This window comes from Magnolia sinica, chromosome 11 (assembly GCF_029962835.1).
Source record: "Magnolia sinica isolate HGM2019 chromosome 11, MsV1, whole genome shotgun sequence".
NCBI lineage: Eukaryota > Viridiplantae > Streptophyta > Magnoliopsida > Magnoliales > Magnoliaceae > Magnolia > Magnolia sinica.
The window spans coordinates 82,763,525-82,791,042 of record NC_080583.1 but is presented as its reverse complement, the minus strand read 5'-3'; the positions used below and the strand labels follow the sequence as shown (position 1 = coordinate 82,791,042).

Below are 27,518 nucleotides of genomic sequence, written 5' to 3'. Positions count from 1 at the left end.
GTATGTGGCATGCTTGTTTGGGCCACACAAGCGAGGGGCCATGAAGGTACTTTCTGATCGATGTTTGATTCTGAGAAAAGATTCACATTAACGTGAATTCAGCGGATATGCTCACCAAGGTAGTTCCTGCAGAGAAGTTCAAGTTTTGTGCTACTTCTTTGGGCTTGACGATGACATAAAAGAAGGACGAGTATTTGAAGCATTGATGCAAAGTAGAGATAAGAGAAGAGGACAAGAAACTACACGTTTAAAGATTGAAAACATGGTGAAGATTGTTGTTGATAGATGTCTTAAATCAGTAAATCAATAGTTTGTCGATGATAGGTTCGATGCCATCAAGTATTTTTCCCAGATTTCCTCTTTTGGTTTCTGGACATATTGGTGCCATTTTTCGATGACATCGAGTAGTGTTCGATGACATCGAAGATGTGTTCGATGTCATCGAGCCGGGTGGAGTAATCAAAAATTTTTCAAAAACCCATGTTTTGTCTCTGGCGATTTTGGTATTTGTTCGACGTCATCGGGTGTTTGATGACATCGAAGCGTTATCGTGCAGAATTTTGCGGATTTGCCGAAATTTATTTTCGATTTCGTTTGGGATTCTCTCATAGGCTATATATATGGGTGTAAACAGGATTGAAGGGTATTCTAAGAGTTTCGTCTAGCAATGGTGAGATTTGAGGTTATTCGAATTGGGTAATCTCTTTCTCTTTGTAATTTCTGTTTTCATAGTGATAATTTATTGCTTCGTGTCATAGTTTTTTTTCGAATGAGTTTTCTCCATGTTAAATCTCTGTGTTCTTTTCCCTTTTGCTTAGTGCTTTTGCATTGTTATCCTAGATTCATCTCTGTGTGCTTCCATGGTCCACCCAATAAAGATTTTAAACTAATTGGCTAACTGCGATTCAAAGTTACATAAGCTATATACACAAATAAATCTACATATATTAAAAAATATATAGAAATGCAAAGGCGGTAAAACCCTGTAGCATTTATACCATGGAAAGAAAAAATTAGCCTTATCCACAATTTAAGTGAACCATACTATTGGAAGCATTAAGGATAATGTTACCCTTTAAATTATTTACCTAGGTGTGGTTGGGCTTTGTTTTTGAGTGCAGGGATTAAACTTTAGAGTTGTTGAGTGGATTTCATATTATCATCATGTGCGCCTAAACTTTGGAGTCGTTGAGTGAATTTTAGAGTTGGACACGAACCGATCTAGTTCGGTTAACTTGCTTTGCTCGGCTCGACTTGACTTAAAAGTTGAATTAAGGCTGAGCCAAGCTGATTTTTTGAGCTCGAAAGAATTTTGAGCTGAGCTCGAGCTAGCTCGAGTTCAACTTGCCTCAGCTTGAAGCTTGGCTTGAACTTGACTTGATTTGGCTTGGCTCGAGTTATAACTCAAATATATTTTTATATATAATTTAATTAATATATTATATATAATATATAAAAAAGAGTTTGCTCATAAAAATAAAAATAAAAAAAAGTTCGAATTCCAATTCCGCTCGAAAACTTGGCTTGACCTAACCCAAGCGGCTGACCGAACTGAGCTAGCTAGCCAGTTAAGCTCGAGGATCGAGCGAAGCCGAACTCTTGTGCAGAGCTATGCCAGGCTCAACTCGTGTACAACTCCATTGAATTTCATATTATCATCACGTGGGCTGTGTAAAAATCAAAGGTGGACCATTCTTAACTATTTTATTCCGTGTGACATGGATCATTGGTCGGCTTGAATTTTGGGGCTAGGCCTGAAGTGGAATTACATATCTAATGGCCGTATTTAGGATATATGTATGGGCCTTAAAAAAGTAAAAGGATCCGCGTCCTTCTCCGGACTGGGATTCGGTCCATTGCCAGAGTACGGAAGTTTGTCTCTCCCCCGTCTTCATCTCTTTTCGGGCTATGTTAAGAATGCCGCCAGGCTTTGGCTTTTGGGGTTAGGGTTTTTACGATATCTAGGGTTTCTGCTTGTAGATATCTGCAAATATCAACAGATTTTCGCTGCAGGGCTATTAATCCACTTCTCTAATTCTTGGGCTTTCCCCCCCTTTTTTCAACGCAGAAATGGCTTCCATGGAGTCGATTTCCGCTGCGATGGAATCCGTCCCTGAGAAGAAGGAGAACCTCCGGAAAGCCTTCGAAGAACTCCGATCGCATTCCTCGTCTCTCTCTTCCTTCACCATTCAATGGAAGGACGTCGAAAATCACTTCAACAAGGTCGAGAAACTGATCCAGAAACGCTTGAAAGATCTCGAATCGGATGGCCAGCAGCAGCAACAACCCTCGGTGGAATCTCAGTCGTCGGATAAAAGCTCGAAAAAGCAGAAGCAGAAGCCGCTGCAATCGGACGTTGAATCTCAGCTGTCAGATAAGCAAGTCAAAGATCTGAAATCGAAGGAGCATCTGCAGCAGCAGCCTCCTCAAGCATCTGTTGAATCTCAGCCGTCGGATGCGGAGAAGGACCCAGTGAGGAAACCGGAAGCGAAATCCACAATGGACAGGGATGGATTGCGGTCTCTCATTGAACGGAACTTGAAAGATATAGGGAAAACCAGAATGGAGGTCTGCGAAGCCTTCCGATCCAGGCCGGACGCACCGCAGCTTGCATTGGATCTGATCGAGGGTTTCAAGGATTGGATTGTCAATGGGTTCTTGCTAGACTGTCTGCTGTCAGTCTCACCTCTGATCGAGGCTCCAGTGAAGGAGAGGGCGATGAAATTGGCAGCCAATTGGAAGGGGCAGATCCAAGCCTCTGCCGGAGGACGCAGAGCTATGGCTTTTTTGAGGCTTTTAGCCGCTTATGGTTTGGCTTCTGCCTTTGAAGCGGATGAGCTTTTGGATCTTGTTGTCTTTACCTCTCGGCGGAAACATTCAATTCCTTTGTGCCAGCTTCTGGGTCTCGAGCATAAGATTCCTGGTAAGAATCCAGGACACTGCAATTCTTACTACGGGGTCGTTTGGATGCCTGTAACTTTTTTAGTTCTAAACAAGTTGCACCTGAAAGTAGGGCTGTCAATGGGCCGGTCTTGGGCTAGACAAATAAAAAGTTCGAATAGGGCCAGCCCGAACAGTTCAAAATCCGGGCTGAATGACAGCCCTACCTGAAAGCGAGTTTCAGGTGTACGTGACATGTAGATAAAGTGAAATCACTTATTTTTCCGAGGATTTCAAATGCACTGAAAATCTGCAAGTGACTTACATCTTGTAACTCACAAGTGAAATTTCTTGTCCAAACACCACCCGTAAGTGAGTTACAGGTAAGTCACTTCCCACTAATGCAGCTTACTGGCATCCAAACGATTTTCACCTGAAAGTGACTTTCAGGTTGAAGTTACTTTCATGCTGCCTGTTTGGAAGTGACTTGCAGGTTGTAAATATCTTACCTATAAGTGAAAACATCCCTCTTCCTCATGTTTTCAAAGGCACATTTTACCTGTAAGTGTGACTTATAAGTTGTAACTCACAGGTGAAATTTCAACCCAAACACTACCTGTTAGTGAGTTACAGGTAAGTCACCTACAAGATATTAGTCCCCTGACAATCAAGCCCTGAATTCCATGCTTCATATACCTTGCTTTCCAGGCTAGAAACCTGACCAAGATACTTGTGTGAAACACCATTTTTAATCACAATCTACTAGGCTGGTTGTGATATTATGTTGCGTAGATAATTGAAGGCAATCCACTAGTGCCCGAAACTCGGCAATAATATTGTTACAATTCCCATAAAAAGCATATGAAGGAACATTGTTACCCTTATCATTTCTAGCAAAGCAAGATGTCAAACTCCAGCTCCTGGGTTTCTACGGGATGCCCCCTCTACGTAGCTTCAAGAAGTCTAATGAGACTGAATCCGTTTTGTGGACATTAATTTTCTTGGTTTAACTGTTGGTACTTTACAACTTTAGATTTCTAATAGATAATTAGTTCACAAACTTGCTATCCTTCTTAGATTCTCTAGGAATGTTCAGGCCTTGCAGCCAATATAAGACCTTTGTAATAACTGCTGAAGGTTGATGAAGCATACCTTCAAATCTTCATTGATTACGCCCCTTCCATAATTCCTATGCTATATGGTCTGAAAGCATGCCCATAGTCCAGAGAAACTGGTTTCTACAGGATGCACTGTTAAACCATAGACATGATCTTTGATTGAAAGGAGAATCATCAACAAGAGGAACACCCATAATCATGCTAAAATAGTTCCAGACCTCAGAAGCTAGATTATCAGAACTGCTCATGGCAACATTTGCATAACAAAGGGACAGAAATACCCAGCTTTTGAATCAAACAATCAATTGATTTTTTATTTTTTATTTTTCCATTCATGGTTTTCCAAAGTAAAAAACAAGATTTCTAGGGAAAGGTAGTTGTTCGAAACTCTGCAATAATATGCCCATTCCTGTCGCCTATTTCTCTAAAATTCCAAGCTGATTTAGTTGAAAAATTCCCATATGGGGCTAGTGTCTAGAACATTTGTGGCTTGATTTCTGAATATATTGGTTCTTATTTGAGATCTTAATCTCATGGCTATCTGTATAAAAGAATTAATTTGTGTTGGTTAATGGATGTTTTTGTCAGAAGATCATAACTAACTTCTCATGGAATCAATTCCAAAGTCTGTTGTATGGATCAGCTTGACGAACGTGTGGAGCCCACATACCTACACGTGGAGCCCACATGGGGTCCACTTGTTGGTGGGAAACAACTAAAGATATTTTCTTTATGCTTGTTAAATAAGAGGGAATGGTCAAAACTACCCTTATTAGAACAGGTAAGGAATAGTGCTTAAGTGAGGTCTGGGTAGTAATTTCCACCTTATTGGGGTTTTAATTTTTTAATTTTTTGTGTTAACTATTTAAAATTGTGTTGGGTTTTTGTTAAAGTTTAAGAAAAGTTTGAGAATGAGCTTTGTGAGGGCTTTGTGCTTTGCATATGGCATGTATTTCCTCTTCAATCTTTGCTGTGTTGCTAAAATCTTCATCAAATCGCCTATCGATTCTTCCAGCTGCATCAAGTGGTATCAGAGCAAGTTTGCTCTGGGAATTGAGTGTTTCTCCTATTCCTTTATCGCTTCTTTTTTTCTTTCTATTTCTATTATTTATTGCTTTTCCATACCCAAAAACCTACCATTCCCTTTCACACCCCAAAAAAATCCCGAAAGCCTACTGTTCCCTTTTGCCATTCCCAAAACTGTAATCATCCTCTAACTTTGAAAAAGTAGAAAAGAACCCTCTTATTCTTTATGAATACAAAACATTTAGATCTACCCTCCCTAATCCAAAGTCCTACCTTCTTTTAATCTCAAATAATAATGGTTCATCCGTCTATTTGTTAGATCTCTCCATTCCAGATTGGTTCTTATACATCATCAAGGATATGTGGAAACAATGTGTTCAAACATGTGGTTGAATCTGTTAGTTACACGTTCTTTATTCCATATTTGCGATATAAGTGATAGAGTTGTTGGCTTAAGAGTTGTTATGCCCACAACAAGAGCGAGGTGTACTACAATCCAGGGATGACAAGAGAGGGCCAATGTTATACGTTCCAGAAAATTCTTAAACAATTCAGTCAAATGAATTCCCAACTGGCATCTATTGAGGATGAACAATGCAAGATGAACGCTCGAGTGACGGCTCCGGAGGTTAATGGTAAGAGAGATATTAAGATCCTCAAGCTAATCATGATCAGAAGTTGGGAAAAGGTCTCCTAAAGAACCTAGGTTACAAGCTATGGGTAGAGATGATAAGGATCACGAATATGAGAGGTTATCAGCAGCTTCTCTATCTTATCCTTGGGCATCTAGAGGTCATTTTCATGATTATACTGATCGGGAAGGTCTCACCTACATACTAGTTGTAAATGCAACTAGTTGGGGTGTGGGTCCCACTGTGGTGTATGCATCTAACTGGTCTAACATTTTTGCCTCATATTGAAAATGGTTTGCATCAAAAATCACGCCAATCCAACCATCAAGTGGGCTACCATGTAAAATTCAAGGTTCATGATGATTGGATTGGCATGCTTTTCAGCCCATCCTATTTTCATGATGGGGCAACCCTATTGGATGGATTTCATGTCTTACATACACAATGGTCAGCCCCACACGCAGCTATTTGCATGTTTTTTCATCTACAACTAGCTGTTGTGTGAGACCTCTTCTACTTATTATGTCAGTCTCCTCACATTGAAGATCCGACCGAGCATGTGGAAGTGGAGATTGAAGAGTTTAGTGGTAACATAGACCTGAATGTTTTCCATCATTGAGTAGAAATTGCTGGTAAATTATTTTGAATGGTTTCAGATGATCGAGGAAATCAAGATACAATTTGCAGTATTCAAATTAAGGGGATGGGCCCTAAAATGGTGGAACTCATTGGCAAAGGATTTGAGATGTTGTGGCCTTCCTCTTGTTTCGTTCAAGGAACTGTTGATCTGCAACTAGGTAATTTAACTTTTGATGAGTACAACCAGAAGTATTATGATTTGACATTGAGTTGTGACCTGGTGGAATTCAAAATGAGCTGGTGGAGGTTTTGGTCAAAGAACTATAGATGAAACATATCAGATTGCATTGCTAGTGCATGGGAAGCACTCACAAATGACTGCTAATTCATCTGCTTACGCAGTAATACCACATACTGGAGACTGTGTCCAACCTCCCACGATCACCAAAAGGACAATCAAAGGATCCCACAGAATAATGGTCCTAAGGATTTAAAAGGAATCACAAGAGGCATTAAAGGGAGTACTCAGGTAGAAGTGTGGGGCAACAGTTGCCTGGTAGTCCTGATCTGGACAAAGAACCTCAACACCAAATCCTAGATGATGACTTAATCATGGTTATTTCATCTCATCCTTGACGTTTCATTTCTTGTATGAGAGACACCAGCAGCACATACATGCATGCTGGTGCCCACGCTGACACCCTTCTATATCATTTGGCCTGTCCTTGGTTTTGTTTATCCATGTTTGGTGAAAAGTGAACTTTCTTATTTATTTAATCACAATTGATGATAGTCTCTCATCTTAGGAAGATTTTGATTTTTGAGTCTGTCTCCAACCTGTCTCTAGATGTATCAATCCTATAACAGTAAGTTTGGCGGATGTGTTGAACATTCTTAACCATTGCTGCAAACTTCTCTTGACTGTCCAGAATGGTTGATTGGTCCATTCATTAATCTATGTTCAACAACAAAAACGGTTAGGATTATCCATTCAGGGGTTCCTCCAGGACTCCCTCCCACCATTGTGCCCATCATATGAGAGAATTGGATTACCTAAAGGTGGGCCCCTCACATCCAGATGATCGATTAAGCATGCATATCTTTATATATATAATCTAAGAAATGTGTGGAATTTATTTTTAGTTCTTACCATTAATTAATTTATTTTTATTCAGCATTACAATTGTAAGATGTGAGAGAATGAAATCAAGTCACAAGCTGTCTACTTGTATTAGATATATTTAATGCTTCTATATCCATAGCATTTTCTTTTAGACTTATAGTAGGTGAATGCCGAGGACTCTGTGTGAGAGGTTAAGGAGGTGATTCACAGGATTAACGTCAACATGGCATGTCTGCAAGATCCGTCAGGTGGAACCTGCTGTGTAGTGCGACCATATCCTGGATCCAAAAGTTTGGAGAAAGAAATTACAGTTTATAAAAATGATCAATGGTCTATATGCAATGTACATGCGGTGGCCCACTTGACAAGTGGACCGGCCCAATTGTTTCAGCCAGGTCATGTTCACAATGTTCATACCTTAAGGATGGCTTTTCATGCACACCTGTGCCACGCTGGCATGTGTTCTAAGAATCACCTCTTCATTTCAGGCTTAAAATCACCTTAGTTCAGAAACAATTACCCAAATTCCATATCCCACATAAAAAGTCCAAACATTCAAGTAAAGGGAAATCTATGTGGGCATATACAAGCTAAGACTGGACCAATAAAAATTATAAACCAAACGATGGTCAAAGGGAAATAGGAATCATCCACACATGCATAGTAATCAGTCCATAATCCAAGGGATTCACCAATTTCAAATCAAGGAACCCTAGGGTAAGAAAAGGAGCATAAAATTGGAGATTTGAGTAATTTTAGAGATTTTGGGTGAAAGCGGAGTGAAAGAGAGGAGAGAAACGAACCAGAGAAGTACCGCACGCATGGACAACAACAATGGCTCAGACGCACATGTGTGTGATCTCAGCCACACGTTTGTGGGGTTCACTATTCAGAAAAAAGCTACCTTGGCCCTGGTCGGATAGGGATGAACTCCAAAACCCCCAAATCTCAGCTCGATCCGATGTACGGTTTGTGCGTGGTGCTCCGCTGAAGTTTCAGCCCTCCTGTAGGGCCAGATTCTGAAATTCCGATGTGGCGAGGAGAATTGCTACAATAGATGATTGATTCGAAGTGTAGATGATGGGGTGAGATGAGAAGAAGGGATGGTAGAAGATGGGTAGTAGAGATGACGATGGATGAGGACGAATCGGGATAGATGTGGCTTCGCACCACGGTAGTTAACCCTTCGATGAAGGGAGGGCTTCGCACCCAATTAGGCTTCACAACTCAGAGAGTAGGAAAACGCAGAATTTTTATTAATCTTCAATTAATCAAAAGAACTACAATGGGTGTCTATTTATAAGAAAACCCTATACCCCAAAACTCGCGCCACGTGCGCAACCTATTACTTAGCGATGAAGTAAACTAAAATAAAAACCAAACAAAAAAATCTAATGCGTTTATAATGTTCTAAATAATAACAATAAGCAAAACCTAAAATATGAAATCAATCCGACTAGTGGGCTATGATCATGAGATCCCATGATGAGCTTTTCTTGGCTAACGGGCCCACTCTCTTGAACCAAAACTCCGTCTTCTAACTAGGAGGCTCTCCCTGGACGTCATCATCGAGCCAGATCGACGATGGGGCCCTCCCTCGTACATACATACCTTAAGGATGGCTTTTCATGCACACCTGTGCCACGCTGGCATGTGTTCTAAGAATCACCTCTTCATCCTTGCAATTTGTCCTGGGGCTGTTTTGGCATAGCTTCCAAAGGGGCTAATGGGGCTGAAATGGCATGTTGTCGTGCATTTGGATGCACTTTGCATATCTGTCTCATATCGTTCTTGACAAAATAGGCATGAAAACACTGACTCGGCAAAGACCAACCAGATTGGTTTTTGCCGAGATCACTGAAAAAGTAGGCTTGAAACAGACGTAAATTGCATACTGACACTGCCAGTAGCCACAACACTACTGGACGGTACTCTGTGGGCCCCACCATGATGTATGAGTTTTATCCATGCTGTCCATCCATTTTTTCATCTCGTTTTAGGGCATGAGCCCAAAAAATGAGGCAGATCCAAATCTCAGGTGGACCATGCCACAGGAAAGCAGTGGTGATTGAACGCCCACCATTAAAAACTTAATAGGGCCCACTGTAATGTTTATTTGCCATCCAACCTGTTGATTTGGTCACACAGACCTGGATGAAGGGAAAACACAAATATCAGCCTGATCCAAAACTTCCGTGGCCCCCAAGAACTTTTTTTTAAGGGTGGGCATTCAATCACCACTATTTCCTGTGGTGTGTTCCACTTTAGATTTGGATCTGCCTCATTTTTGGGCTCATGCCCTAAAATGATCTGGAAAAATCATCCTCCGGTGTGCATAATAAAACACATACATCAGGGTGGGGCCCTCAGAGCACCATCTAGTAGTGACTAGCTACTTGCGCCACTGGCAGTGTCAGTATGCAATCAGTGAAGTGTGTCCGAACAGCCCCTTATTGTTTCTTATTTTAGTATGGTTGGTTTTGTCATTTGTTCCACATTGTGATCTGCTGAATAGCACCTGCATTTTTTTAAAACCCTCCATTCAACAGATTTCATTCGAAAACTTGTCAGCTCTTGTAAGCATGTTGCCGCCCTTAAGTTTGTACGCGCTTTCGAGCTTGAGGACAAGTTCCCTCCTCCATCGCTGTTGGACGGATACTTGGAGGAGTCGCAGAAGGCTGCTGAAGACATACGTGAAAAGGGAAATAACTCAGTTAAGTCACAGGTATGCATCTTCCATCTCTGGCCCACCGATCATATATTTTGATGGATGTATTTCCTGTTTCAAGTCACATTTGGACCTATATCTACAACAGAATATGGCTGCTGAACACGAACTCGCTGCCCTGAGAGCAGTGATCAAAGCCATTGAAGATCACAGGCTCGAATCTGAATACTCACGCGAGAAGGTTGGTAAGCGAATGTTGGAGCTAGAGAAGCAGAAGGCTGAAAGGATCACGGCAGCAGCAACAACAACAGAGGCGGCCCACAAGCCTCTTCAAAAGAAGCCTCGGATGGCTGGTGCAACTGCAACGAGACAATTTAGACCACCGGCACAGCCTGCTGGCCATGGCCCGTTTGTTGGTCAGATCAATACCAATCCCTACTTAGATTTGTCGAGTGGGCCTTATGGTCTTGTGGGGTCCAGTGAAGGACTCCCTGCACTACGCAACCATGCAGGAGTTGGCGCTTTGGGAATGCCTTTGGGTTTGGGTGGGAGCTTCCCACTGATTCCTCATTCTTCAGAGCTTCTTTCATCTACACCATATAATAATCCAACAGGATTGCTGCCTCAGTATGGCCGGCCTTTCTAGCACTTGCACCATTGGAATTTGTTTTGATGTAGCAATGCAATTCTTGTGGGTGTAATGCATGCAGTATTTATCTGGCGTCGTGAAAATCGGGTTCATAATGTATATATGCTGTTGAGCTGCACCAGGCTAATGCTCTTGGATGTTGATGGTGTGATGGCCCACTGCAGTTTTGGCTTCTAAGCTCTTGATAACCAAGAAAAAAATAATAATTCAAGACCGCCCTGAATAACCATTTCAACTGTAGAAATGATGGGTTTGATGCGGCGGTTGAATGGGTTGCGGCCATGCTATCATGCAGGTTACGATGAGGATTAGCAGATTAAGAGTCAGTCTTTGTGAGTTGCAGTGGGCAGTGTGATTCTCATGGTTGTTACAGTATGTGATGAAGAAGATTGGGCTACTTTGGTTGGAAGATGTAAGGCAGAGAAAGGGTAGCAGGTGGGCCAGATCTACCAGATCAGATGGGCACTAGTTGGTGAAGGTTTGAAGACATCTCACTGATTTATGAGCCCCTGTTATATAGTCTGCTTACATAAACATTGTGGTTGTAGTCTGCTTGATGTCTCCTCCACTTACACCATTGCTATTAAGGGCTTGTTTGTGTTTAGCAACACAACATTCCCATGAGTAGAAGCAAAAAAAAAAAGAAGAAAAAAGATGCACTTTTTTCAAGTTAGTTTGTTAAGCACCACTTTAAAAGTAACATAACTGATTATTGTCTTTTTTATTTTTTTATTTTTGACTTTTCTACTTTCTCTTTCTGATCTCTTCGTGTACTGGACAGTGGACACTATATCAAAAGGTGGCCCCGGCTGATGGACGGCCCACATCTAAGTGGGATCCGCGTGATGGGCAGTGGACATTGAAGGTGGGCCCCACATGAGCGACAATTAACATTGATGGTGGGCCCACATGATGGATGACACATCAAGGTGGGCTCAACATAATTGATGGTTCATGTCAAAGGTGGGCTCCTAATGATGAATGGCCCATGCCCATGGTGAGCCCTGCACGATGGACGACCCATGTTGAAGGTGGGGTCCAGATAATGGGCCGCGGATATGATGGTGGGCCTCACATGATTGATGACCCACATTAAGGTCGGCCTAAATTATGAATGGTCCACATCAATGGTGGGCCCCTAATGATGAATGGCCCACATCCAAGGTAGGCCCCTCACCATGGCAGCCCACATCTAAAGTGGGGCCCATGCGATGGACGGTACACATCAGAGGTGGGTTCCACAAGCTGGGTCCCATGTGATTGATGACCCACATCAAGGTGGGCCCCACGATGGACAGTCTGCATCAAAGGTTGGGTAGGCCCCACTTGGACTGCCTGCTTTGAAGTTAGGCCCTGCATGATGGACGGTCCACATTAAAAGTAGGCCCTGCAGTCTGTGACGGACTGCCCACTATGAAGTTAGGCCCTGCATGATGTGATGCACGGTCTGCATTAAAGGTGGGCCCTACCTGATGGACTGCCCACTTTGAAGGTAGGCCCTGCATGATGGATGCCCAAATCCATTGTTTGACCCTGCATGATGGATGACCCAAATCCAACGTCTAACATAATGGACGGTTCATATCCAAGGTGGGTCATACACGATGGACAAGCCACATCAAAGGTGGATGTGGGCAATGCATGATAGATAGGCCACATCACAGGTGAGGCCTGCAAGGTGGATGGTTCACATTGAAAGTAGGCCCACACTATGGATGTTTCACATTGAAGATGGGGATAAGGTGGGCATATCATGACGAAACATACTTTCTACTTTTTGGGTGATAGTGTAAATAGCTTATGTGTGGATGGGGGTGTAGATGATACATGGGACAACCAACCATTAATTTAGAGTGCCTTTCCACTATCGTGTGGCAATGATGTAGAGTAACATCCATGGTGATCATCCTAATCATTTGTCTACATTACGGGTAAAATGGAGCTAAACAAATGTACGAGATAGATGAGATAACCATTAATTCAGAGCGCCTTTCTGCTATTGTGTGGCGATGATGCAAAGTAACATCCATCGGATGATCATCCCAACTAGGGCTGTTCATCGAGCTGAGTTGAGTCGAGGTGGGCCAAGCTTGGCCCGACTCATCTATACTATACTCGAGTTCAAGCTCGAGCTCGCCCTCGAGCTCAACATTGAAATTTGGCTTGTTTCCCAAAGCTGTCGAGTCGAGTTCGAGTTCGAGTTAGTGGTTTGAGTCGAGTCGAGTTTACTTCGAATTGAGCTCGAGCTTGTTCAACTCGACCCAAACCCTAACCAACCCACCCCCCCCCCCCCCCCCCAATCGCCCATTGCCCAATCGGCCAACCCAACCCAATCTGATTATTTTTGAAAATAAAAATAACTAAAATCATAAAATTATTGTATTAAATGAAAAAATAAACTTACCTTTGTTTGTGAATACTTGGATGGTGGCCGAATGAGTTGGCTGCTGAGCGGGGCCAAGTCGGAGAATGAGAAAAAGGGAGAGTAGAGGTCAGGTCGGCGGCGATTGGCAGGCGGGCGGGCAGCAGCTGGGTGGGGCCGTGCGAGGATTGGGTTTGAGAGAAAAAAATTGAGAGAGAGAGAGAGAGAGAGAGAGAGAGAGAGGTATGGGCGTGGTCGGGTGGGTTTTTTTTATTTTAATTTTTTTATTTAAATACTTGGCTCAAACTCAACTCGAGCCTTAGAAATTTAGCTTGACTCGACCCAAGTCGGCCATTCAAGCCGAGACAATCCAAGCTGACATGAGCGGAGTCGAGCGAGCTTTTTGAGCTAGCTCGACTCATGTATAGCCCTAATCCTAACAATTTATTTATGTTATGGGTAAAATGGATATAAACAAATGCATGAGACAGATGAGTCAAATAACAAGACTCCTGACCTGACTTCATGTACCAACCTTGGATACTAACATTGAGGATATCGACCTCTACCTTATAATAGAAATATTTGGAGAGAATCTTACAACATATAACAATAAGATCAATCCGTGAGGTTTTAGCTGAAAATCAGCTTAGGCTCAGAAAGCATATAAATACTCCCGCCATGTGTAAAAGGTACGAACAACTATCTCGATTTTATTATGCCTATTGTGAGTCTATATCCTAAATTATAGATATTCAACTGCTCGCAAAAGAGAAGGCGGGATCAACTAGATCTAGGCATCAATACTTCAAAATGAACAGTCAAAATCAACTTAAGAAACAAAAATAGGCGAAGTTATCAACTTGAAACAAATAATGAAGTAGACCCTAATATCACATAGATCAAGCCATACAAGAGATAATGGTTATTGAATGGGCATGCCTTAGGTGGATTTGAGGAGGGTGGGAACCTTACCTTGGGGCTTAGAGTGATATATGTGCCTTAAATTCACTTAGTCCAACCATTTTGATAACTTATTTTAAGGCATGATTCGGAAAATGAAGTTGACCTAAATCTCAAGCCTGTTTGGCCGGGCGAATCCCATGGGATTAGGAGGGATGGGATGGATTTTAAGGTAATGATGGTGGTGTTAGTGGATTGGTTTAAGATCCATGGGATTGATATATCCCGGGACAAGTTCACTGGGTTTGCTTGGCACGCCCAGCATATCCCGGGATTTTACCTTCCAATCTGTCCAACCAAGGGATGGGATCAATTTTAAGGTATTGATGGTGATGTCAGTGGATTGTTTTAAGATCCATGGGATTGCTTATATCTCAGGACAAGTTCACCAGGTCTGTTTGGCTCATCATACATATCCCGGGATGTCGGGATCCCATCCCTCCTAATACCATGGGATCGGTCCGGCCAAACAGGCCCTAAGTGGACCGCACAATATGAACTAGTAATGATTGAATCCCCCCATTAAAAACTTCGTGGATTCTACTGGAATGTTCATTTGTCATTTAACCCGTTGATAAGGTCACAAAGACCTAGATGAAGAGGCCACACAAATGTCATCTTGATTTAAAGCTTTTGTACTTTACGATGCTACTCGATAGGACAATACTGCATGTAAACTTCGTTTACGAATCTCTATTCTAACATACGAATCTCGTGCCAATTACGTCCATGTCATTGCAGATAAAAAATGATAAGCATTGTGTCGTCTTGGTGGGACGTAGGCCTGAAATATACATGTGTTGGGACGATGCTCGGTTTGAGGTGGAGGGCTTTAGTGGAGCGAGACACCGGGCATTCAAAAACTGGAAAGAGGTAGTTGTGTGCTGGGATGGTCACTTCAGTAAGGCATGTGCACTGTCCAGACCTTGCACGGATTCTCATGCGGTTCAAGTTGCCGCATTTTCTAATGAGCTGGACATCTGCCATTCTTCGTCTTCGTCCATCCGACAGACGATGTAGACGGCACAAGCGACGCAGGCCATGATTTCTAGGGCCGTGTCGACTGATGATCTTCCCCCATCAGCCCGATCAGATAGAGAGTTGTTCTGTGCTTTTCTAATTGGCGTCGCTATCCTTTTTTTTGCCATCCTTGTAATTTTTAAATTATAGCCCAACACGGATGACTGTAACTCTTTATATGTCACTTGTTTCTTTTCCTCTCCTTTTCCCACACAACTTATGTTTGACATTCTCTTTCATACATCGTTATTCTAGGTAGCCATATATTTTTTGGAATCTATCTCTATCACATCACTACCACATGATGTGGTCCATGCGGATACGTGGACATGTTCCCTGCTGATAGTAATGTTGAATGAATTCACTAGATATTGCCAATTTCATGAGACATCATCGGTGGGCCCCACACAATTTTATGACCCTTGAAAAGCTATATGAATGTCAAGGTAGGCAACGGGACTTGCTACTCCCACTAACACAAGCTAATGGCTTGTGGCCAAAGCTCTGTGGGCCACACCACAATTTACACAATTTCATCCTTGACGTCCATCCTCATTTGCACATCGTTATACAGTGTGATTTAACAAATTACATATATCCAAAAGTCTTGTGGACCACATTGCAGAAAAGGAAACAGTGTTGCTTGAGGGTCGACCTTCGAAAACACCAGTGGGGTCCACATGTAGTTAGTAGTCTTTGATATCTATTTTATATCTCCATCTAGGCCTGTATGGCAGGTATGAACAGATTTGATGTAATAGTAACTGGCAAAATAAAAGGCTGAGTGGCTATATGTTGAGGTGTTGTGGTTCACCTGAGATATATAGCCCTCTAATTTTTTGGGACAACGGTGTAAGATGATATGTCAAAATGGATGAAGGGCATGGATGAAACATTTTCATCATGGGTGACACAGAGAGCACAGACTCCCCTACCACGGACTTGATGGCAGGACACCAATGCAATGTATATGTTGGCGGGAAACGGTTATAACCATCCTTTCCAAGTAACTGTTGTAGGGGTAATTCAATCCCATGGATGGCATGCAATCCCCCCATTAAAAACTTCGTGGATTCTACTGGAATGTTCATTTGTCATTTAACCCGTTGATAAGGTCACAAAGACCTAGATGAAGAGGCCACACAAATGTCATCTTGATTTAAAGCTTTTGTGGCTCACAAAAGTTTTTTAATGGCCAATTATCACCGTTTACTATGATTCATCTAGGATTCAGATATACTTGTTTTTTGGATCATGCCCTAAAATGAGCTTTCAATACGGATGGATGGTGTGGATGTAGTCAGATACATCACTGTGGGCCCCACAGTCAGGGTCCCACCCACCTGAAGCCCCTAATTGAACGCTCCTGGGCCCGTAATGATTTTTTAACATCCAACTCGTTGATAATGCCACGTAGACATTGGTGAAAAGAAAAACAAATATCAACTTAATTCAAAACTTCTGTAGGGATGAGAAGTTTTAATGATCAATTACCACTGTTTCCCATTGTGGGGTCCACCCGAGATTTGGACGGCGTGGATGTACCGTAAATACATCAAGGTCGGACCCCCACTGTTTCCTATTGAGGTGTACGCACTGACAGCAAGTGTGCGTTGTATACACCGTCCATCCTTTTCTAATTCGTCCGTTCCGGTCATACCCCACCTTACCAGCGGATCGGACCGGTTCAAGGTCATGATGAGTTAAAGGTACCTCTGATCTGATGAACGGTTCCTATGAATCACACGTGTGCTATGAATCCATTTCAATATCTCGTCTTCCTCTCCAAAGTACTCATCCCTCCCTCTCGCCTCTCCTTGTTTCAGATTCTCGGGATTTTTAGGGTTTTTGAAGTTTCTAGGGTTTTTGCTCCCAATCGTCACAAATCCTTCTAGGGTTTCTGCGCCCAATCTTCACTATTCCTTCTAGGGTTCGATTCCAGAGCCCCTTTCTCGACCTTTCTAGGGCTCTCTCTCTCTCTCTCTCTCTCTCTCTCTCTGCAGGAATGGCTTCCGTTGAGTCGATTTCTGCGGCGATCCAATCCATTGCTGCAAAGAAGGAGAATCTCCGAAAAGCCTTCGAGGATCTCCAATCGCGCTCCGCCACTCTCTCCTCCTTCGCATTTCGTTGGAAAGATCTTGAAGATTACTTCGGTCCGATCGAAAAATCCATCCAGGAAAGGTTCGAAGATTTCAAAAAAGAACAGAAGAATCAGCAACAGAAGCAGAAGCTGCAGCTTCCATCCACCGTCGGATATCGACCGTCGGATGAAGAGAAGTCTCTGGAGAAGGATCCGGCAAAACGAACGGCGAAATCGGCTCAGGATCGGTTGCGGGAGCTGAAATCGCGATGTGTTGAGATGGACAGGAAGGGATTGTGGTCTTACATTATTGAGAACAGGAAGGATCTCGAGGAGTTCTACGACGAGATCACTGAGGCTATCCGAGCGGCTCCGGATCCTGCAGAGCTGGTTTTGGATGTGATGAAGGAGTTCGGTCTCCCGAGTTCAAACTTCTACTTGATGGACCAGCTGAGGGTTATTGCGCCAGAGATTAAAGCCCATGTGAAGGAGAAAGCAGTGAAAGTGGCAGTTGAATGGAAAGAAAATATTCCTGTGCAAGATAGGAAGCCTAAGCAGGCACTCACGTTTCTGAATCTCGTATCCATGTATGGCTTGGCTTATGCTTTTAATGCAGACGAGCTATTGGATATTCTCATGCTGGTTGCGCAGCGGAAGCATGCGGTTGGTGTTTGCCGGGGTCTGGGTCTTTCAGAGAAGATTCCTGGTAAGGGTTTGAAAATTTTGACCTTTTTTTTTAAAAAAACCCATCATGGTTGCTGCACTCCCTCCATGTTTTTGTTGCTTCTGTGTATATCGGATCGTTCAACATTTAGATGCTCCAGGAATAACCTAAGTATCATACGCACTCTACTGATGCGTGTAGTACAAAACTGTACATCTTGTCCGAAAACAACTATTTCTCAACACGGGGTTGGCATTGCACTGAGTTGCTAATGAGAAGCGAGAGCAATGAGGTGTGATGTCTAAGGCCCAAGCACCAAGAATGTGCAGGGTTGCTGCCCATATCAAACTACCAAACCAGAATCTGCTACCATATGAGTCAAACGGGATAGACGACTAGGAGGAGAGCCCAACTGCAACCTTTGGTTTTTTTTTTTGGAAAGATGAAGCAAATTTATTAAGGCAAAAGGCCAAAAGAAATAAAAACAACACAGGAACTAAACAAACAGAAAAAATAGGCAAAATACAAATTCACCTAGCTACCCAACACCCTAAAAAAGCTTAGGGCAACTATGAAGACAAAGATAACAAGACCTGATTAAGAGCTATATACACTGGACTACTCTTATTACAAAAAACGGATTGTTCCTTTCCAACCAGATTGCAGCCAACAGCATGAGCCACCATCTACCCAACCCCCCAACATGCCATATACAGAAGAGGCTATTGATCAAATGAGGCATCACCTGGGAGATATTAGCATCACCTAGAGAAAATCTCTTTTAAGTTTATCGATGCGATCAAGGATAGACTTAGGGCACTGAAATAAGGATAGGAAATAGAGGGGGAGTTGGATAGAGAAGATATCTCCCCAGGGACAGGAGCTTGCTTTTCGAGGGACCAAGTTTTCTTTTCATACGTTCCACTACTTTGTCCCAAAAACAAGTCGCCAGTTTCCCTAGGCATAAGGGGAAGCAAGATAAGAGGAGGGGAAAGACCCAGCTTCGGGACGAAAAAATATCAGCTAAATTAGAAAGATCCTCCTAGGAAAGATGAATGCTGAGGATTTCACTTTTGGACAGATTGATCTTTAACCCTAAAACAACCTCAAACCATTTGACTACGGCTTGAAGATTAGCTACCATAGACTCCTATGCCTCACAAGGTGTCTCGTATCCGTTACGATACGACCGTATCGGCCGTTACGTAATGATAACGACCCAGGCCGTTATGCGATACGGGGTCGAAATGGGCACCCCCCCTCCCCGATTCTGTGACCGTAACGGCTGTTACGGGCCATAACGGCCGTTACGGACCCGTAACGACTGTTTCGGAAATAGGGTAAAAGAAAAAAGGAAAGAAAAAGAAAAAGAAAAAAATACATACATTTTTTTACCTTTCCTCCTCCTCCTCCTCCTTCTTCTTCTCAGGCTGCGGCTACGGCCCCCTCTCTCGTTTTCTCCTTCTTCTTCTTCTCGGGCTGCGGCTGCAGCTTTTGTTTTCCCCTTCTCTCTCATTTTCTCTTTCTTTCCCCCTCGTTTTCTTCTTCTCTCTCCATTTCCCTTTCTTTCCCTCTCATCTTTTCTTTTTCCCTCTCATTTCACTCTCCCTCTCTCTCGGTCGGGAAAAGAATGGAAGCGGATTGGCTGGTGTACCACACACCAGCTATATCGCTGCTGTAGGTACATGTCGTGCGAAGACGAGCACTGACGTTGGAAGCGGATGGGCTGGTGTACCACACAACAGCTATATAGCTACTGTAGGTACGTGTCGTGCGAAGACGAGCACTGACGCTCCTCGAGCCCCGAGCTGTACGAACGGTTCAAAGGAGATCAAAATTACATGGGCCCCATATTGATGTATTTATTATATCTAAACCGTTAATCTATTTTTAGAGATCATTTTAGATCATTATCCAAAAAATGAATCATATCCAGAGATCAGGTGGACCACACCACAAATAGCAGCAGAGATAGTGATTTTCACCGTTAAACAATTCGTAGGGCCCACCATAACGTTTATTTTCAATCCAATCTGTTCATAAGGTCACAAAGACCTGTATGAAGAGGGTTTTTTTTTAAAATTTTTTTTTCATATTAATCCAAAACTTTTGTGACCCCAGAAAGGGTTTCAATGGTAGACGTTCAATTCCCCACTAGTTTTTGCAGTGTGGTCCACTTGATAGTTAGATCTGTCTTATTTTTCGTCTCAAGCCTTAAGACGACCTTGCAAAATGGATGCACGATTTGGATATAACACGTACCTCATGATCAAACCCACAAAACTTGCTGACATCAATACAACAACTATATAGGTGAGGTACACCAGCCAATCCATGCTACCCACCAGTTTTTCTTGATCATTTCAAGGCATGGTCCCTAAAATGACGCAGATCCAGATCTCAAGTGGACCACACAGAAGGATTGAATGCCCACTGTTAAAAACTTATTATGGCCCACTGTAATGTTTATTTACCATCAAAACTACTGATAAGGTTGCATGGACTTGGATCAAGGAAAACAAAAGTCGCAGCTTAAAAAAAAAATATAATAATAATAATAAAAGTTTAATTGTGGGAATTCAATCCCTACTGTGTGGTCCACCTTAGATATGGATCTACCTCATTTTTGGACCATGCCTTAAAATGATTTGATAAAACGGATGGATGTCATTGATATACAATACATGCATCGTGGTGGGCCCTATGTACATGGCCGTAAAAATTGTCCATGAGGCATACATTATCTCAAAATTAATAAATTAAATTATGGCACTATCGTTGCCATGTCACAATTCCAAAATTAAATTATTTAAATGATTTTCACCGTTAATTTGCAAACACTTGCTTTGCTGAAATAGGATCATTTGATATTTTTCATTTATCACTGTTCAATAAATATCCACCAACCCATTAGTGAGATAAGTGCCAATAGATTGCATGAATTTAACATTGATTTGGGGCATCAAATGGTCCACCAAATCAGTTCTAAATCAACAACACTATTTACTTGAATATAATTTCAAATTTTTTCTTAAGATTTATTGGGAAAAATTATATTAATTTGTTAGATATATGAATTATATAATTGGACATAAAAGTCCCTAGATTGTATGTTGAAATAAAATGTACACAAGTCACAAGGTATGTAATACACCAAACCTACAAATATGAGATATTTTGGTATTAGATTCTTTCTAATTAATTCATATTGATATTACATAGTTAAATAATTAAATATAAAATATCTATAGCCAATACTAGGTTGTTTGGTTCATAAATTCATCAGATAGTCCAATACAGCTTCTCACCAAAGAGTGGACCGTTACACCACCATAAACATGTTCCAATTTATGAATGAATGCATATTTGGAATGCTTAGAATATTTCGGATTTAATCCATATTTTTTCATATTTTTTTGGCAAAAAAATAAAATAAAATTGTACCGTTACGGGCCGTTACGCCCCCGTATCGCCGATACACCCTTTATCCGTATCGGTATCGGTGGGCACCGTTACGCCAACCAATACCGATACGGGATACCTTGATGCCTCACAAAACAAAATAGTGTTACCCGTAAATTGGAGATGGTTAATTAGTTGAGGAAAATTCTTGACACTACAGCCCTTAAACAAACCCACTGATTAGCCTCTTAATAGCATCCTACCCTTGGCTTCAAAAACTATCATGAAAAGGAAGGGAGATGAAGGATCTCCTTGCCGCAAGCTTCAGGAGGATTTAAAGAAACCAAAAGGGGAGCCGTTGTTAAGGATCGTAAGCTCAGTCAAGGTCACACATGACTGTATCCAACTTCGCCATTTATCCCCAAAGCCCATTCTACCAAGAAGATAGTTTACAAAGCACCAGTTAACATGATCATGGGCCTTTTCCGCAAACTTAGACATTCAAGGGCAATTAGGGAACTGTCTAGGATTTGCCCTCTAGAAACAAAAACACTTTGGAATGGCAAAATCACTTTGGGAAGCACAATACGAAGCTGTTAACTCAACACCTTGGCTAAAATTTAGTAAATGTTTAAGTTTTTTTTAAACAGTATGCACCTTCTAGCTTTGGGATGAGAGCCAAGAAATTGCAACGTAATTAGGAGGGAATCCTAGCTGAGGCAATAAAAAAATCCACAGCAAAGGTGAACAAATCCGATTTCACCAAGTCCTAGAAGGTCTGGAAGAATGCTAACAGGAAGTCATCGGGTCTCAGAGCTTTATCCCACTCTAAATCCCATACCATGCCCTTAATTTCCTCCAAGCGGAAGGCATCTCAAGGTAATAGGCCTCCTCTGACAAAATAGAATCAAAAGACATTATCAAGGAGAAGCCTATACCGACACTTATCTGAAAGAAGATCCTAATAAATTTTAACAATAGCTTCACAAATGGAATCTTTATCAACTACTCTAGTATCATCAACCATATGAGAGGAAATGCAATTGGCATGGGCTCGGGTGTTAGCAATACCTGAAAATACTGTGTCTTAATTTCCATCCTTTAGCCAAACTGGAAGCCGCCCTCGAGCACTGGCTCCATTTGATTTTCTCCTCTCTGACCCTAGATGACTACTTAGGAAATAACGCATGTGTTGCCCCTTCGATCTTTGTGTTGCTAAAATCTTCATCAAATCTCTTTCCATTCAGCTTGCCTCACCATTGTCACTTTAGGTTGGCAATGGTTTGGGTTTGGGTATAACAAGGATGGGTCCAACCAATCCCAACCCATTTATTGAATGGGTTTAAAATCTTGGCCGTAACCCAAGCCATCTATAAATGGGTCAACCCAAACTCAAGCTACCTAACCTATTTAATTTAAAATATAAAAATAAATTAAAAATAAAAAATATTGTCATTTTGTAGGAAAAAAAAACATACAACTATCAACTACATATCTAGAACTCTTAGTTAATATAATTAAACCCTTAATATAACCAAATCATAACTGTCATAACCAAGTTTGGTATTTTAAAACTTATAAATTTACTTAAGTTTTGGCCATGGCTCCAAGAGGGGGTCCACTAATTGGATGTTCTGGATGCATCATCAAAATGCATCTCTCAAGGGTTGTAGGATGGATTTCATTTATTAAGGGGTGTGATCCAGTGGTACTGGACCGCCATAAGCTTACGATGATACTGGGAAGATGTGGGGCCCATGTGATGTATTCACACAATCCAACCCGTCTCTAATATGATTCACCTCAGAAAACTCCCAGAGTCCAAAAATCAGCCTGATCCAAAACTCAGATGGGCTGCAGCATAGGGAACGTATTGAGAGGGAACCCCTACCATTGACTAGCATGGGTGGCCCACCATGTTGTGTATATATAATCAAGTCCATTCAGAACCTTTATCCAGTCCAAATGAAGGGTCAGGACAAAACAAAGGCTGTGTGACTTAGGTGGGCCCTTGTCAATTTCAAGTGTGAGCGCTCCCTCACAGTTCATTCCCTTTGCCATGGCCCACCCCAGTTTTGGGTCAGGTAAGAGTTTTGGGTCCTAGAGATTTTCTGAGGTGATGCAACTAAATATGTAGATTGGAACACATTATGTGGGCCCCACATCTGCCTAATACCAGTTCCCTTGGAGTGCGCCCCTTTATTAAATGGTATCGGACATACATGGAATCCTAGATGATGACTTGATAGTGGTTAGTTTATTGTGTCTTGGGCAAAGATTGCATTACTCAAATACTCAGCATCACATTAACGAACCCACACCCACTCCCATGCCCATGGCATGCGCTTATATATCATATGGCATCTTCCTGGTTTTTGTTTCTCCATGTTTCTTGAAAAACGAGCTTCTTCTCTCATCTCAAAAGATTCGATTTTCGAAGACAACTCCAACATGTGTTTCAACTTACAACTCACAGGAATGGTAAATATATTGGACCTGATAGAATGTGCACCATTCATGAGTCAATGATTAAAATTAGTGATTAGGAGTTCATTATTATCTGATGTTTAGAATCTCCATTGTGACCATTGCCACAAACTTTTCTGGACTGTCCATAGTTGATTGATCCAGTCATTAAACTGGGCCCATGGTTCTAAAACTTGTCTGATGCAGCTGCGACTTGAACGAGTTGACTTGGATTTGGTGGTACTTGCACCTGACTTGGGCGAGTGGGACCGATTCAGCCCCCGACTTGGGCGAGTTGCAACTCGACTCAGTGCCGAACAAGTTTGTCCGAGTCTGTGTCTGAAAACCATGATGGGGACCCAATAGAACAATTAGCACCACCCATTGTGGGAGATCTCCAAGTCTCCCATCCACCATATGGGCAAATTGGATCACCAAAAAGTGGGCCCTCATGCATAAATGCTTGATTGAGCATATGCATTTTGTTTTATTTACGTGTATGTTTCTGATAGGTAGCTGGTCTTGAAGTCGAGACTTCATTTATTACTTCATTCAGCATTACTTAAGATCAACATGGTGCCTATCTGCAAGGTCTGTGCCAGTCATCAGGTGGGGCGCACCTTTAGCGTGTCTGTGTTGGCACAAAAAATTACGCTAGTTGACTCATTGAAGCCTCATGGTTTAAAAAATGGATATAAAAAATGACCAATGGTCTATAAGCAATGTACATGCAGTGGCCCACTTGATGAATGGACCTGGTGATTTTTTCGGCCAGGGCTTTGTTCACAAAGGCCCTCTCCTATGAATGGCTTTTGTTCCTGCATGACTGCATCATGCTGGCTTGTGTTCCCCTTTTGTCATTGTGCTGCTTTGTAGTTGGTCAAATGAAACCCGTATTTTTCTGTCCAACAGATTTTGTTCAGAAACTCATAAACAGCGGGAAGGAAGTTGTGGCCGTTAAATTCATACGAGCTTTTGAGCTCGAGGACAAGTTCCCTCCTGCATCCCTGTTGGATGGATACTTGAAGAATTCACAGAAGGTTGTTGAATTAATCTGTGAAAAGGGAAACAACTCGATTAAGTCACAGGTATGCTTCTTCTTTCTCTGGCCCACTGATCATATGTTTTGATGGACGTATTTCCTGCTTGTAAGTAATGCTCCATCATATGTGCATCTGCAACAGAATATGGCCACTGACAATGAAATCGCTGCCCTGAGATTGGTGATCAAGTGCATTGAAGAACATGGGCTCGAATCTCAATACCCACGTGAAAAGCTTGATAAGCGAATAGCAGAACTAGAGAAGCAGAAGGCAGAGAGGAGCAGCGCAGCACCAGAGAAGCAGAAGGCAGAGAGGAGCAGCGTAGCACCAGAGAAGCAGAAGGCAGAGAAGAGCAGCGCAGCAAAACCAGCAGTGGCCCACCAGCCTTCTCAAAAGCGGCCTCGGCCAGCAGCTGCAACTCCTGTGCCGATGACGAGACAACCTGGACTGCTGCCACTGCCTGTTGGCCACACCCCATCTGTCAATCAGGTTGCTGCTCCCTATGTAGGTTTGCCGACTGGGCCTTACGGCCTTCTGGGGTCCGGTGAAGGACTTCCTCCTCCGCTCTACAACCAGACGGTACTTGGCACACTGGCAACGATTTTGGGTCTGGGTGGGAGCTTCCCATCAATTCCTCAAAACTATTCTTCAGAGCTGCCATCTACATCACATAATGTTCCAATGGGCCACCCCTTCCCCAGCGGATTGCCTCCTCAGTATCGTCCTCCTTTCTAGCATGAATTCGCTCCTTAATGCATGCTGGATTTGTCTGGCATCCAGAAAGATCGGGTTTTCAATGCATATATGCTCCACCTGGTAAATATTCTCTGGATCTCTCAATGGCGTGATCCCCACCATGGTTTTGACTCCAAAGCTCTGGATACGCGGAAATTGTGATGGCCTCGATACAATTACCCTTTTCAACTGTACTAAAGATGGTGTGTTATGACAGCTGCCGGAGGTGCTGGTTCAACTGCAATGAAGGTGACACCATGTGTCTGGGCAATATGATTCTCATGGAGTATAGGATTTTGTGGAGTACTGCAGTTGGTTATTGAACTGTGATGAAGTTGGTTCAGGTGGGCCTGATCTAAGATCAGATGGGTGCTGGTTCATGAAAGGTTTTCGCAGATGTTCAGGTGGGCCTGATCTAAGATCAGATGGGTGCTGGTTCATGAAAGGTTTTCGCAGATGTCTCGCTATTTCATGAGCCCGTGTTTATATGGTGTGTCTAAGTGAGCGATGTAGGAGATTGATGTTGATTGCAAAACCTGTTGATTGATCAAGGGGCAGTGCTGATCATAGTGACAAATCTCGGCAATTTCTCAGAATTTTCGGGAGATTCTCAAATCCTGAGATTTTTCTCGGGAGATTATTAGAAAAATCTTGCCAAAAATAAAAAAAATATTTAATTGGAAATTATTAAAAAATTAAAAATATTACAGGAATATTAAAAAAAAACTTTTTTTCAAAATAATAATATTTTTGAAAATCATGCAATATGCTTAATGCCATGATGTTTTCAAAATTTCGGTGATATTTGTCAGCTTGATCTTTGGGCCAGGCCATTTTCAAAATTTCATCATCGGGACGCTAGAGATATGCCACTGTGGGCCATACACCCCAACTAGTAGCATTTACTAGTTGTAGGTGGGCCCTCCTAATATTATGACAATCACATTGTATATCCTTAGTGAATGTATCGGAGGGACCCATCTTACCCGATCTATCGTCTAGTTAATGTTGGGAAGCGGATTGGCTGGTGTAGCCTACACCAGCTATAAAGCTGCTGTATTGACATCAGCAAGTTCTGTAGGTCTGATAACGAGGCGAGCTCCTCTCAGGGCTTGACAACGAGAAGTAGGTCTGATAACGAGGCCAGCTCTTCTCAGGGCTTGACACAGGCTTGACACGGAAAGTAAGACAGATCTAATTTTCAAATCAAGTGGATGTGGGAGTGAACGCCTACCATTGAAACTCTTTTTGAGGTCACAGAAGTTGTGGATCGATATGAATTTTTTTTTTCCCTTCTTCATTCAAGTCTTTGTGACCTTATGAATAGATTGGATGGAAAATAAACGTTTTGTTGGGCCCTAGATATGATTATTTTTTGGATAATGCTCTAAAATGATCTCTAATATATGAACGGTGTAGATAAATACATCACCGTGGGGCCCATTTAACTGTGATATACTTTGAACCGTTCGTACAACTCGGAGCTCGAGGAGCGTCCGTCATAGCAGCTATATAGCTGGTGTGAGGTACACCGGCCGGAAACGCATTGGCTACTCCCTGACACCAGCCAATGGCTGGTGGTCAGTCCTATATGGGCCCCACCATGATGTATATGTTTCATCCATGCCATCCATCTATTTTTAGAGATCATTTTACTATGTGAATCCAAAAATGAGATAAAATGAGATATATCTAAATCTCAAGTGGACCACATTACAGGAAACAAGGAAACAGTGTTGAATGAGGGCCAACTATTAAAAACATTTTGGGGGCCATAAAAGTTTTGGATCAAGCTGATCTTTGTTTTTTTCTTCATCTGGGCCTGTATGACCTAATCAACAGATTGGATGTCAAATAAACAGTAGAGTGGGCCTCAGGAGGATTTTAATGATGAATATCCAATTACTATTATTTTCATGTGGTGTGATCCACCTGAGATTTATATTCCTCTCATTTTTGGCATCAAGCCATAAAATGATCTGTAAAAATGGATGAACGGAATGAATGAAGCACATACATCATTATGGGGCCCACAGAGCACCGACCATCAGCCACGGAGCTGGTGGCAGGGGGAGTAGCCAACCGTTTCCACACCGGCCAATCCGCTT

At 42.2% G+C, this 27,518-nt stretch overlaps 1 protein-coding gene across 1 annotated transcript; it reads left to right on the top strand.

The window, feature by feature from the left end:
• The first annotated feature begins 1,835 nt into the window (after positions 1 to 1,835).
• LOC131218214 (uncharacterized) lies at positions 1,836 to 26,006 on the top strand. Its single transcript, XM_058212895.1, has 7 exons — positions 1,836 to 2,923; positions 9,908 to 10,083; positions 10,175 to 10,671; positions 11,224 to 11,272; positions 16,882 to 17,806; positions 24,545 to 24,720; positions 24,817 to 26,006. The coding sequence occupies exons 1-7, from the start codon at positions 2,071 to 2,073 to the stop codon at positions 25,408 to 25,410; spliced, it is 3,270 nt and encodes a 1,089-aa protein (XP_058068878.1). The 5' UTR covers positions 1,836 to 2,070; the 3' UTR covers positions 25,411 to 26,006.
• Positions 26,007 to 27,518: the final 1,512 nt, after the last annotated feature.